The 12,500-nt window shown below is 36.4% G+C and overlaps 2 protein-coding genes across 2 annotated transcripts in view; both read right to left on the bottom strand.

Moving 5' to 3' along the window:
• The window catches only part of LOC144967893 (protein-tyrosine sulfotransferase 1-like), a 103,025-nt gene extending 97,602 nt beyond the window's left edge, over positions 1-5,423 (bottom strand). Inside the window, exon 1 of the mRNA XM_078905641.1 lies at positions 5,276-5,423. The gene's annotated coding sequence lies outside the window, so the exon portion shown is untranslated. The remainder of the gene's footprint in view (positions 1-5,275) is intronic.
• Positions 5,424-9,557: 4,134 nt separating this feature from the next.
• Positions 9,558-12,500, bottom strand: part of LOC144967892 (uncharacterized) — a 22,015-nt gene continuing 19,072 nt past the window's right edge. The window contains exon 8 of the mRNA XM_078905638.1: positions 9,558-9,800. Coding sequence (XP_078761764.1) covers positions 9,648-9,800 — 153 coding nt within the window. The 3' untranslated portion in view covers positions 9,558-9,647. The remainder of the gene's footprint in view (positions 9,801-12,500) is intronic.

Here is a 12,500-nt window from a genome sequence, read left to right as displayed (position 1 = left end):
AACCAACAGACGTCGGTTGAAAAATGACGAATCGGAAGTTTTCTAAGAAGGGTGATACATGTACTTTTACGTAGGAAGAACGTCTCAAGACTCAAGAGACATTTCGTAGACAGTTGACCTCGGGTTCTCAGACCTACTTTCACATTTTTAAAAAAATGTTATTCTATCTTTGGTTGCCACTTTGAATTACTTTGGGAGAGTTAATTTTCAATTAGACTTTAATTACGAGATTAATATGATATTCATTATTCTCAAACCATGCGTTATACATTCCATGGCTGCCCACACTCGTGGAACTGCTCTATTACATTGAGAAACAAAAAAATTAAGTAAATAAATAAATAAATAAATTAAATAAATAAGCACTATTTCACTTGCCTTTCAATAAAAAAAATGAATGAAACAAGTTCCACACCAACTTATAACTGATAATCATGTTTCTATAATAAACCTGACCCTGACCCTCCATGCCATTCCATTCCACGAAAGCTGAAACTTCATGAAGATTCACTGAAGATTACTCAGCTGTTTGAATTATATTATCTTATGACTGATGGAGGAGCACAAAATATTTGTAGAGAATGTGAAGATATTTTTGTTGGCAGCATAATCTTACTATATGTAATAAAAAAAAAAAGGGGGAATAAATTTTTAAAACAAAAAAGACAGAAGGAAATAGCAGGCTTTTAGCACTTGTCCACACATATTATTTGCATCTGTATCTTACTGAGATTATGTCTAGTCTGGAAACAGCGAATAGGTAGGGACCTTGGTTTTGGGTCTTTGGATTTAAAAAAACAAAAAACCTTGAGTTTATATAAAGCGCAACATCTACTAAATTTGCTAAAAGCGCTTTACAAGGGATCCTTAGCCAACAGCACCACTTAAGATGTAGAATGAGACAGGATTACATTTTGTTAACAGTCAGTCACTCAGTTTACACCTGAGTACAATGAGAGATTGTTAGTAAAGAGCCTTTTCCAAGGACTCAATTATGCTTCACTCAGAGCAGGGCTTGAACCCTGGACCTTCCTGACCGAAGGCGAGTGTCATATCACAAGACCACATAGCTGCACAAAGATAAACATTTTACACATACTGTCTCTGATTTGTCTGGGTATGGATGGTAACAAATGTTGTGAAAGCCCTAGTACAAAAAAGGTATATTTTAGGCAACTTGATATTTCGGAAATGGAAATTTGGTTCCACATGGACTGCAAAAGAAAAAGAAAGGTATTGCAGCACGAGAGCAAGGTGATTCAGTTAAAAATGTGCTGAATACAACAAATATGTTTACATCTATACATTTATTTCTATTCTACTATCGCATTCTACCTGCAACAGTAAATAACACACAAAATCTGTCTATATTTTTAAAATCAGAATTTCATGAAAATTGTATCAATCCAAAATGCACGGTTTCCACCCGTCTCATCTATAACTAAAGTGTTTAAAGCCTTTTTATAGTAGAATATCCACTAAACCCTTTGTAAAGCACTGTGAGCACGTTTAATATATATCGCTCTATATAAAAGCTCAATTTTCTTTTTAACATGCTCAAAACACTTTATTTACAATGGTCCCTAGCCAACAGTAACACTTAAGCATAGGGCGAGACACAATGCCTGTTAGACAATATTACATTTCTTTTTCCGACAAATATATTGCTGTTATTGCAGGTACTCATTTTACACCTGAGTACGGTGAGAGAAAGAGAGTAAATAGCTTTTCCAAGGACTCAACTATGCGCCAATCAGAGTGGGACTTTGCAGTGTTAACACTGGACTTTCCAGTCAAAAGGCCAATGTCATACTAGAGCACATAGCCGAACAAACTCATGTAATGAACATCTAATTGGTCACATATCCATTTCTGAACAGAAATGACATTTTCAACTAATTTCTTTTTAATCTATTTTTTAAAAAAAATCAAATCTGGTATCAAAAAAACAAAAAATTTAACATGGTCAAATTTCCTCCCATCCACCCCCACCCCAACATTTTCACAGCAGTCACTACCCATCGCATACACCCACCCAATTACTGTCAACATCACATAATAGTAATAACCCAGCATTCTTAACAAGAGAATTGGTCAATTTTCAGCACAACACCATCAACCATATAGCAAAATGAAAGTGATTTTGTAAGATTTATTTTGATGTAGAGCATACAAGTGATGCTGGAAACTGGTGCAAATCACTTTTCAAAGCTTAAAAGTTGGAGGAGACCCCTCAAACCCCCTTTAGGTATTTTTTAGATTCATATTTTGTCACTTTGTAAGGCACTACTTGCAGGGCGAAGGTTCCCTCTTAACCCACCTCATATTATTCGTTCTTTTTACTTTTCAAGAGAAATTCCCCTGTACACCCCCGCCCCCCCCCTAATTACTTTGATCTTTTAAATAAACTTTTGAAATATTTATTCTTGATCAGCTTATCGGAAAACAACTTGTCAATCATATTTGATTAGTGGTCATAAGTGTTGGTGTTGACCTAAAAGTTGTCCAAAGATTTTGTTTTATATAATTAAAAACACCCCTCTAATAAAATACTTCCAATTCTTCATCTACAGTCAATGTTTATAATAACTTTAAAAGCAGAAACAAATCTCTAAAAATGGCCTCAAAGCCATTTAACATAAGAGCTTAATTTTGGGCTAAGTCAAATCAATGTGTTAATAAAGGCTGCATTTTCCTTTTTCAAATAAACGAAAGTTTGGAAAAATCAAAAGGCAAATCTACAAAGAAAGCAGAATTGCGTAATTTTGAAATACAGAAAGTTTAATTGCAAAAAAGAGGAACCTGATAGTTCAGTTGGTAGATAATCCATCACACCAGAAGAGGGTGCAGTTAGGATTTTTTTCTGACCTCTATGTTCACTCCGTGTAACTAGGTATTTGGGTCTGTTCTAACTAGCAGAAAGTACTTTCAATTTCAATATAAACGGTGTCCTATCTAAAGGGGGCATGCATTTGTTATGGTTCCTTAATCATTAGAAAAACCAGGATGAACATCAGCTCCTTAACCTTATAGCTCTGAAGGTCTACTATTTTACAATTTTGTATAATTAGATTGGGAGTTAAAATAGGTGAAAATCTGAGTTGCTATCATTGAGGGCTCTTGTCTCTGATCAGTGCTGTGATAATCCTTGTTTGGCTCAGAAATATGGCGCTTGAACACGGCAAAAAGTATAACTACAGACATGACAAGATTAGAAATACCAATCAATGGGAAATGACAGGGCAAGACGAAATTGAGGTAAAATTTTTAAGGAGGAGATGGAAATAGCTATGTCATACCCTGAGAAAGCTTGCGACAAATATTGTAAGGCAGGCTCTGATAAGGAAACGACAGGGAATGAGAAAAGGAGGGTGCCTAGAAAAAAACTGCAGGAGAGATTTATGGATGAAGGATTTGAAAACTGAAGGCTTAACATGGAAGGAAGCAAAGAAGATCCCGAGTTCGAGCCTCGCTCAGTGCATAGTTGAGTCCTTGGAAAAGGCTCTTTACTCACATTAGCTCATCGGACCCAGGTGTTGAGTGAGTAACTGGCCATTAACAGAATTGTCTGTCTGAAATAATTGTAAAATACCGTTTAATAGGCCTCATGTCGTGTCCTACATGTTAAATGTTGCTGTTGGCTAGGGACTCCTAGTAAAGCGCTTTGAGGATGTTTAGTGGATATTGCGCTATATAAAAAAAACTCAAAGCTCAAGCTCAAACCAGAGTCTATCCGTATCAATTGCAAAGAACTTTCCACCAGATCTAACAGATCCAGCAACCCAATCACTGCTGGGAGGACAGAAAATTTTCGTCCGCACCCGTGGTCGATCACTTTTAAAACAGGAAATTTTTTCCCATTAATGATCCTGTGATGTCATCCAAGTCATTTAAGAATATCAGGAAAGCATAACTTCCTAACAGACCTCGTCTAAACACAAAATAGCAAATAAAGTCGAATATTATTAGAGAATCAAAATCAAAACAGGCCATTTAAAAAATAAAGTTATGAGCAAATTTTGAAAAGGCCACCTCTATTCGCAGTGTGTGTGTGTGTGTGAGAGAGAGAGAAAGAGAGAGAGAGAGGAGAGAGAGAGAGAGAGAGAGAGAGAGAGAGAGAGAGAGAGAGAGAGAGAGAGAGAGAGAGAGAGAGATTCCTGGAACTTTATAAAATATATTCAACTAACAGTAAATAATACAATAAAGGGCGACGGAACTATTCTCATTTAAGCAATCTGACAGATAAGCTGATAGATTTCAAGATGTGAACGAATGATCAAGTCGGAGACATGGGGACAGGGACATTTTCAAAAACAAAGCGAAACACGATCTTGTCTAATTTCAGACTTGAAGAACAAGTTGAAACGTTCAAAATATTAATTCTCAGTCACACAAAATGTTTCAATCAACCCTCCTTTTCTTTCCTTTTCAAACTAACACACTCATTCAACTTCAAGCCATTCGACAACACGTCATTTTTATCAGAAAATAGTGTTGTGCTCAATGAGGGGACAAAAACGAATTTTCAGAGATGGGAGAGCGCTTCTACTACTGCGAATAGTGGTTCCACGGTGGCCCTACTATTCGCAGTACTACTGCGAATTCAGCACTTCATTTTGAAAAAATAAAAAAAGCTGAAACGTGTAAGTTTTAAATTTAATAAATTTATTGCCGAAATATTTCTCTTCAAAATGAAGGATTCCCACTCTAATTATTCGCTAATTGGTGAGACTGGGAACTTCACCTCTGACACTAGAACTAGATTTGTGCACCTACAACTACAAAGACGAATAACGCCCAGGTCTGGTCAACTCAAGTCATAAAAAAATTTCAATTTTCTTAAAAATTAAAAATACAAGATTCTCTTTCAATTTTGAAATGAAATTACTAATGAAAAAAAGTCCACTATCTATATAATACAGTTGAGTTGTGGGAGTGGGAGAGTTTCACTTTTAACTAATACTCTAGTCCTAGTAATCTGATGATATTGTTATTGTGGAGTTGGATGAGAAAATTGATTCGTTGCTTTTCAGTTTCAGTTGGGAACGTCTTTTTTGAGACGCATCGCCACTAGATTGACTTCTTTTTCGTTTGTTAATTCATATGATTAAGTGTTCAGCCCAATCAAAAAACCTCCACTGCACCAGTGTCAGTGTCATTGAATATTTTCTCCTGCTCTTTTTAAGTTTTCGTTGGCGTCGTTTCCATTTTCTCATTCAATTTTGGTCTGAGCCTCGACAGGAAATTTTAGAAATATGAATTACCTACAACTTACCTCTCTGCTCCCTGGCAAATATAGGATGAATTAGCCATAAAAAACCACTGGTTATCAAAATAATATTCATCTTTTTCCCCAAACATAAAATCCATGATCTGCTCTTAGATTGAACCCTCTTATTGTTGTTGTCAGTTGATGTACCAATGAAAGACCAAAGTCGTCGATTCCAAATAAAAGATTTCCTATTCCGTATGGGTAGAATTATTTATTCGCAGTTTAAGGACTCTCTCTTTCCAACCCCCCCCCCCCCCCCCCCCCCCCCCCTCTCTCTCTCTCTCTCTCTCTCTCTCTCTCTCTCTCTCTCTCTCTTTCTCTCTCTCTCTCTCTCCGCTTCCTCCACCTCCTTTTTTTTCTTTTCCCCAATCCTTTCCTATCCCAACCTCCACAATCTTCCAGTAATATTATTATGCCGTCTTTCCTTCCCAGACTTTCCTCCAAGTTTTGTAATTGTACAACGCTGTGGGGCTGACCAAATTTCGCTGCTTGGCTGTGCCAAAGGGAGCTACGGGTCGCTTGAGAAATTATATCCATCTTAAACACTATCATATTATGTTGCTTTTATGGCCTTTGGGGAGGGAATTAAAAAAAATTTTTTTTTTAAAAACAAATAAATATAATAAAATATAATAATAATAATAATAATAATAATAATAATAATAATAATAATAATAATAATAATAATAATAATAATAATAATAATAATAATAATAATAATAATAAAAAGACGCGCCAATCAAACATTCGGGGTAGCGATCAAAGGTTATTATGATTGTCTAATGCCCAGTAACGCCGAAACCATCAATTGATAACATAGAAGATGCAATGGAAAACACCTCCCTCTTCCACTCCAAAGAAGGTAAAAGTTCGAAATTCACTCTGGAAAAATGGCACTCCTAAATTTGGAGCCAGGATGGTGTGATCCTGACAGGCTACCTTTGAGCGGCTATGCGGTCTTCTGGTATGACACTCGCTTTCGGATCGGAAGGTCCTGGGTTCGAGCCTCGCTCGGACCATAGTTGAGTCCATGGAAAAGACTCTTTACTCACTTTCTCTCACCGTACTCAGGTGTAAAATTAGTACCTGGCCGTAACAGCGTCGTCTCTGTCCGAAAAAAAAAATGTAATATTGCCTAACAGGCGTCATGCCCCGTTTTAAATGTTAAGTGTTGCTGTTGGTCAGGTACCCCCTGTAAAGCACTTTGAGCACTTTTAGTGGATATTGCGCGATATAAAAAAGCTCAATTAAAAAGGTCATTCTATCACTGGAAACTTTCTATTTCAACCAACATAGGGATAGCGATCATAGCTGTTATAAGTTTTTGCATTTTGAAAATCTGTTTGAAACCTTTTTTTTTTTTACCTCACAATAAACATTAAGCAATGTTTGACTGACATTTTCCTTCTCTGGAAATTTAAAAAAAAAGGTAGGTGGAATTGAAGGGAGAATGAAAATAAAAACAGCGAAGAAAAGTAAGGAAAGGGATCCTTTTACTCCGCAACACGTCAACAACAACCCCCCCCCCCCCCCCCCCCAAAAAAAAAAAAAACAACAAAAAAACAACAACAAAAACCTCCCTAAAAGCAGTAGAAACAAACAGCTGAGAATTAAACGTATGACATATTGCCTTCCCCACCTTAATTCCCCCCCCCTCTCTCTCTCTCTCTCTCTCTCTCTCTCTCTCTCTCTCTCTCTCTCTCTCTCTCTTTCTCACTCTCTATCTATCCATCTGTCTATCTAGCTATCTATTTATCTATTTATCTATCTATCTATCTATCTATATATCTATCTATCTATCTATCTATATATCTATCTATCTATCTATCTATCTATCTATCTATTATATATATATATATATATATATATATATATATATATATATATATATGTATCTGTCTATCTATATATCTCTGTCTCTCTCTCTTTCTCACTCACTCTCTCTCTCTATCTATCTATCTATCTCCCCCTCCCCAAACACACTCTCTCTCTCTCTCTCTCTCTCTCTCTCTCTCTCTCTCTCTCTCTCTCTCTCTTGGCACCATCTGATTTTTCTTTTTTAACTCACCAAATTGAAAAAAAGCCCCGAAAGGCATAGATATCGTAATTCGATAAGGATAATGATGAAATGTATACAGGCGAGTTGAAATTGAAAGCTTTCTCCAAAGACAAAATCTATTTTTTTTTCCGAAGGACTTTTGAAGATCATCGTCCGATGGCATATATGTAATGTATGCTTGTGGCTGGTGAATAATTTTGAGATTTACCTTCACGCCAAATTTCAACGTTGTAGCTTCATTCCTTGTGCGACTCTGTGGTCTAGTAGTATGACACTTGCCTTCGGATCGAAAGGTCCTGAGTTCGAGTCCCGAGTTGAGTCCTTGGAAAAAAAAAAAGCTCTTTTATCGAATCCCCTCACCATACTCAGGTGTAAAATGAGTATCTGGCTATTAACAGCGTCGTCTGTGTTCGAAAAAAAAATATTGTAATACATATCGCCTAACAGGCCTCATGTCTAGTCATATATGGTAAGTGTTGCTGTTGGCTAGGGACCCCTTGTAAAGCGCTTTGGTGGATATTGCGCTATATAAAAGCTCAAATACTTATTGGAAGCCCCTCGTATTATGTACTTTATTTTTTATTTTTTGGACTTGAGTGTATTTTTATGTGTTTTTCAGGGCAACGATAATTATATGGCCTAGACGACCTAGTGAGTGCGTTGTTATCGTGAAAATGCTACCATGCTTGTATTCTAGAAAACGGTAGGGGCTAACTGAAGCCGGTGATCGTGAAAATACCAACGAAAGAGGGAAAATGAAGAGGCTTCGTATGGGAACAATACAGACAATGGACGTTTCGGGTACAAACCCCTCGTCAGCACAACAATTCACAAATTAACGTGGAAAACAAATAAAATAAAATTTGTTTTTTGTTTGGTTAACTTTTAGGGTTTTTTTTTTGTTGTTGTTGTTGTTGTTGTTGTTGTTGTTTTATTTGGGGGGGGGGGGGGGGGGGAAGGGGGGAGGGGGGGATTTTTGATTGATTATTTGTATTTCTTTGAATTGTTTTTGTTTTTGTTTTTGTTTTGTTTTTTTGTTTTTGGTTTTTTTTTAGGGGGGGGGGGACTTTTCTTTGAATGGCCGTTTATTATTGTGTCTCGCCGTCTTTATCTCTTTTCCTGTCCGGCTGTGTGGTCTTGTGGCATGACACTCGCCTTCGGACTGGGAGGTCTTGGGTTCGAGTCCCGCATAGTTGAGTAGGCTCTTTACTCACATTCTCTCATCATGCTCGTGTGTAAAATGGGTACCTGACCGTAAAAGAGTGTTGTCTCTGTACAAAAAATATTATAATTATCGCCGACCAGGCGTCGTGTCTCGTCCTACATGTTTAGTGTTGCTGTGGCGTAGAGCGCCCCTTTAAAGCGCTTTGCGCACGTTTACTGGATATTGCGCTTGACAAATAAACACTCAAGTTAAGTAAAGGCATTGAGTATAAAGTCAAAATGATCAGATTTGTGTGTGTGTGTGTGTGTGTGTGTGTGTGTGTGTTTGTGTTTTTTTGTTGTTGTTTTTTTTAACAGTGTAACGAACAAAATTTCATTTCCTCAATGAAGGCATTTTCTTTAGATAGAACTCAAATTCATTTATAAGTTACATTTCGTAACCGGGGGGAGGGGGGGGGGTGATAGCTCAGTCGGTAGAGCACTCGCTCGCTTCACACGAAAAGGGACCGGGAAATCGATCCCGGGTGCAGTCGATAATTTTTTCTGACTCCCCCTGTCAGCTGGGTCTATTTAGATCTAGCGGAAAGTACTTTGCGATAGACTACCGTCCTCTCCAAAGGATAGCAAGCAATTGCTATTGTCTGTTTCACGCTACAGAAACCGGTATAAACTCTGACCCCATTGGCCTTTTGGCTCCAAAGGACTATTTCTTGTAACCTATGTCTAAAATTAAATTTTATTATATTTACTCCGAAATGATAGGAATAGGAAAGTGCCGGAAGACAACAGAGAATTAAAACTTCGCGGCCGTCGTGGATAGCTCATAGGGTAGAGTCACGATCTCTCCGGCCAGGCGGAGTTGTCGTACCAGTAAGGTCGCGGGTTCATTCCCCCATCACCGCCGCGAAGTTTTTATTCTCTGTTGTCTTCCGGCCCTTTCTACTCACTTCATTTCGTGTTATTATTATTATCAACACTAGTGCCTGCTCCACTCACGTTTCCGATATAATACCGTTTTTAGCGGTCACAAATTATAGTAAACATGATATAAAACACATAAAGTTAGATATTTACATGGCTTTATTTCATTTGTTTATATACATAGATTTTTACTACACATTTAATGTACACAGGAAGGAAAGAGGATAACAATTATTTTTCCATGACGCCGTATCGAACTGGATTGTCATTCAGTTTGTCTTTAAGAACAGGCTTTTTCTCCTCTTCCTCTCCACTGTCGGTGGATCCAACCTGTGTGACGTCTATATACGTCTCTTTGTTCTTGTCTAAGACGCTGCGCTCTTCCTGGAGATAAAAGGGGGGAATAGGTACGTGAGCATTTGTATAGAACAATATCCACTAACGTGCTTAAGCCGTCTTTTGAAAGTATCAAAGTGAGAAATTCGGGAGGAGGCACTGGTGTGAGGCAAATAATCTTTGAAAAAGTGTTTATAAAACGGTACAAGGCAAAGCAGAGAGGAAAAATACATGGGAACCCCCCCCCCCCCCCCAAACCACCTCCAAAAAGAAATAATAATAAAAATCAGTCAACGACAGTATAACTGAACTTTTTTTTTTTTTCTTTTTTTTTTTTTTTTGTCTGTAATTTATCAATTCAAATGTCTTTCGTTAGAATAAGTTACTAATGTTAGTGAGTAATATCGGTGTAATTATGGGTGTGTTTGTTCGTGTATGAATGTAAATGTATCCGTGTTTGAGATTGTGTACATGTGTATGGGGCCCCCGTGTTTGTTTCTTCATATGTATTCTCAAATAAAATGTCTAAGAATGAATGTTTGAATGACAATTAATATTGTAAAGCGCCGCTGAGCAATTATGTGGAAGTTGAGGGCTATATAAATAACTTATTATTATTATTAATATTATTTTATTATTATTATTATTATTATATTATTATTATTATTATTATTATTATTATTATTATTATTATTATTATTATTATTATTATTATTATTATTATTATTATTATTTATCATTATTACTATTATTATTATTATTATTATTATTATTATTATTATTATTATTATTATTATTATTATTATTATTATTATTATTGTTATTATTAACATGGATTGCCTTCCCAGTTACAATTGTAGATTTCTTCTTCTTCTTCTGTAACTTCAATTTTGAAGATTCCACAGACCACAGTATTTTTCTTCATTGGAAATGTGAAACTATTCCACTGTCTCAATGTCGATGGTATGAACGAGTACAAGTGTACATCCACTCTTGAGTGGGGAACAATAAACTTGGATGACTTCCTCTTATTCTGCTGAATATCACCGAGGGGTAATAGTAATGTCGCTTGGTCGTTTAGGCCTTGCAGGATATTGTCACTTTGTCACGCGTTATTCTCTGTTGTAGCGGTTCAAGATCTAACTCAGTTTCGTGTTATTTATCTTTGCTGTTTTGATTTGTAAATTTCACTGCTCTGCTTTGTAGTGTTTCGATTTCTTGGAAATATAGCTCTTTAATCTTATTTCCCATCTGCTTTCGTATAAGTTTCTTCTGAGGAAGCCTAAAGTAGAGTTTGCTTTTTTGCATATTTATGAAACATGATCTTTCGAATTTAGTTTGTTAGCCATTTTCACTCCTAGATATTTCGCCTTGCTCAATTTTAATACGATGATATGCATTGTGTATGTTGAATGTATGATTTTCCTGTTTGTGAATTTTAGAATCTGACACTTCTGAGGATGGAATTCCATGCTATCCTATTCTATTTCCCAGCATTATAAGATATATAGATCGGCTTGGAGAATTTCTGTGTCACGTTTAGTTCTTATTGTCCAATATAGAAAGCTGTCATTTGCCATTTGCAAACAATCTCAGTTGAGCTCCTGGTGTAAGTCTTCCTGCCATATCATTAATGTAGATTAAGAAAATGAGGGGGCCGAGAACTGTGTCCTGAGGAAAACCAGACACCACTTGGGCTGACTCTGATGACGCACCGTCCACAACTACTTGTCTTCGATTGGTCAAGAAGGACTTAATCCATTGGAATGCATTGTTTCATATTCCATACCTCCATAATTTCAGTGCCAATGTATGATGGTGAACATTGTCAAAAGCTTGCTGATGTCTAACAAAATGGCATCAGTTTGTAATTCTTTACTTATGTTTTCTGTAAAGTCATTGATTATTATGAACAGCTGTGTTTCACATGAACTTTTTCCCCCTAAAACCATGGTGTGATACTGTCAAATTTTATTGGCCCCTATATTATTCATAATGTTAGAAAATATTACCTATTCCAGTATTTTACTGGTGATTGACGTAATAGATATTGGCATATAATTCTCTATTTATTTCGCCACCCCCCCCCCACCTTTTTTTTTTTTTGGTTTGTAAATTTGTGTTATTGTTCCTTTTTTTTTCTAATCGTCAGGTACTTTCCCTTGGTTAAGTGAATTCTAGAAAATGTGTGTTGAAATCTGGTCTAAATTAATTGTAGATTTTATTTTATCCAAAAGTATAAATATCACACACAGTCTATGGTATACAAGCTTAACAAAAGCGGGAGCAGAAACACCTACGTCAATCACTTCTACCCATCCTCTATTAAACTATAGAATCGCCAGCCACTCAAGGCAACGGAATCTGACAGCGTTGATCGTTCAACATCACTTTGTACCCCAAAACATCCCCAAAGGCCAAAGCTCATCCTGTCGTGCGATCAGCAATCCTTCATCGATTCCTTTTTCTTTCATTTTTTAAAATATTTCTTTTTTATTTTTATTTATTTAATTTTTTTTTTAATTTTTTTTTTTTTTTTTTTTTTGGGGGGGGGGGGGGGGGGGGGGGATTATTATTTTAATTGCTTTTATCTTATGAAATCGATTGTTGTTCGGTCCTCAAACTTGAGGTTCAACATCAGGAAGAATAAGGGAAATAATCCAATGAACATATAAAAATGAAAAAAATATTTGCAGTTACCTCCAACCTAAGTATTCATTTATAATTATGCCACAAAAATGCCAGGAA

Source organism: Berghia stephanieae, chromosome 3 (assembly GCF_034508935.2).
Source record: "Berghia stephanieae isolate SIO BIC M18660-M18661 chromosome 3, UCSD_Bste_1.3, whole genome shotgun sequence".
Taxonomy (NCBI): Eukaryota; Metazoa; Mollusca; class Gastropoda; order Nudibranchia; family Aeolidiidae; genus Berghia; species Berghia stephanieae.
The sequence above is the reverse complement of the archived record's forward strand: the minus strand, read 5'-3'. Positions and strand labels throughout refer to the sequence as shown.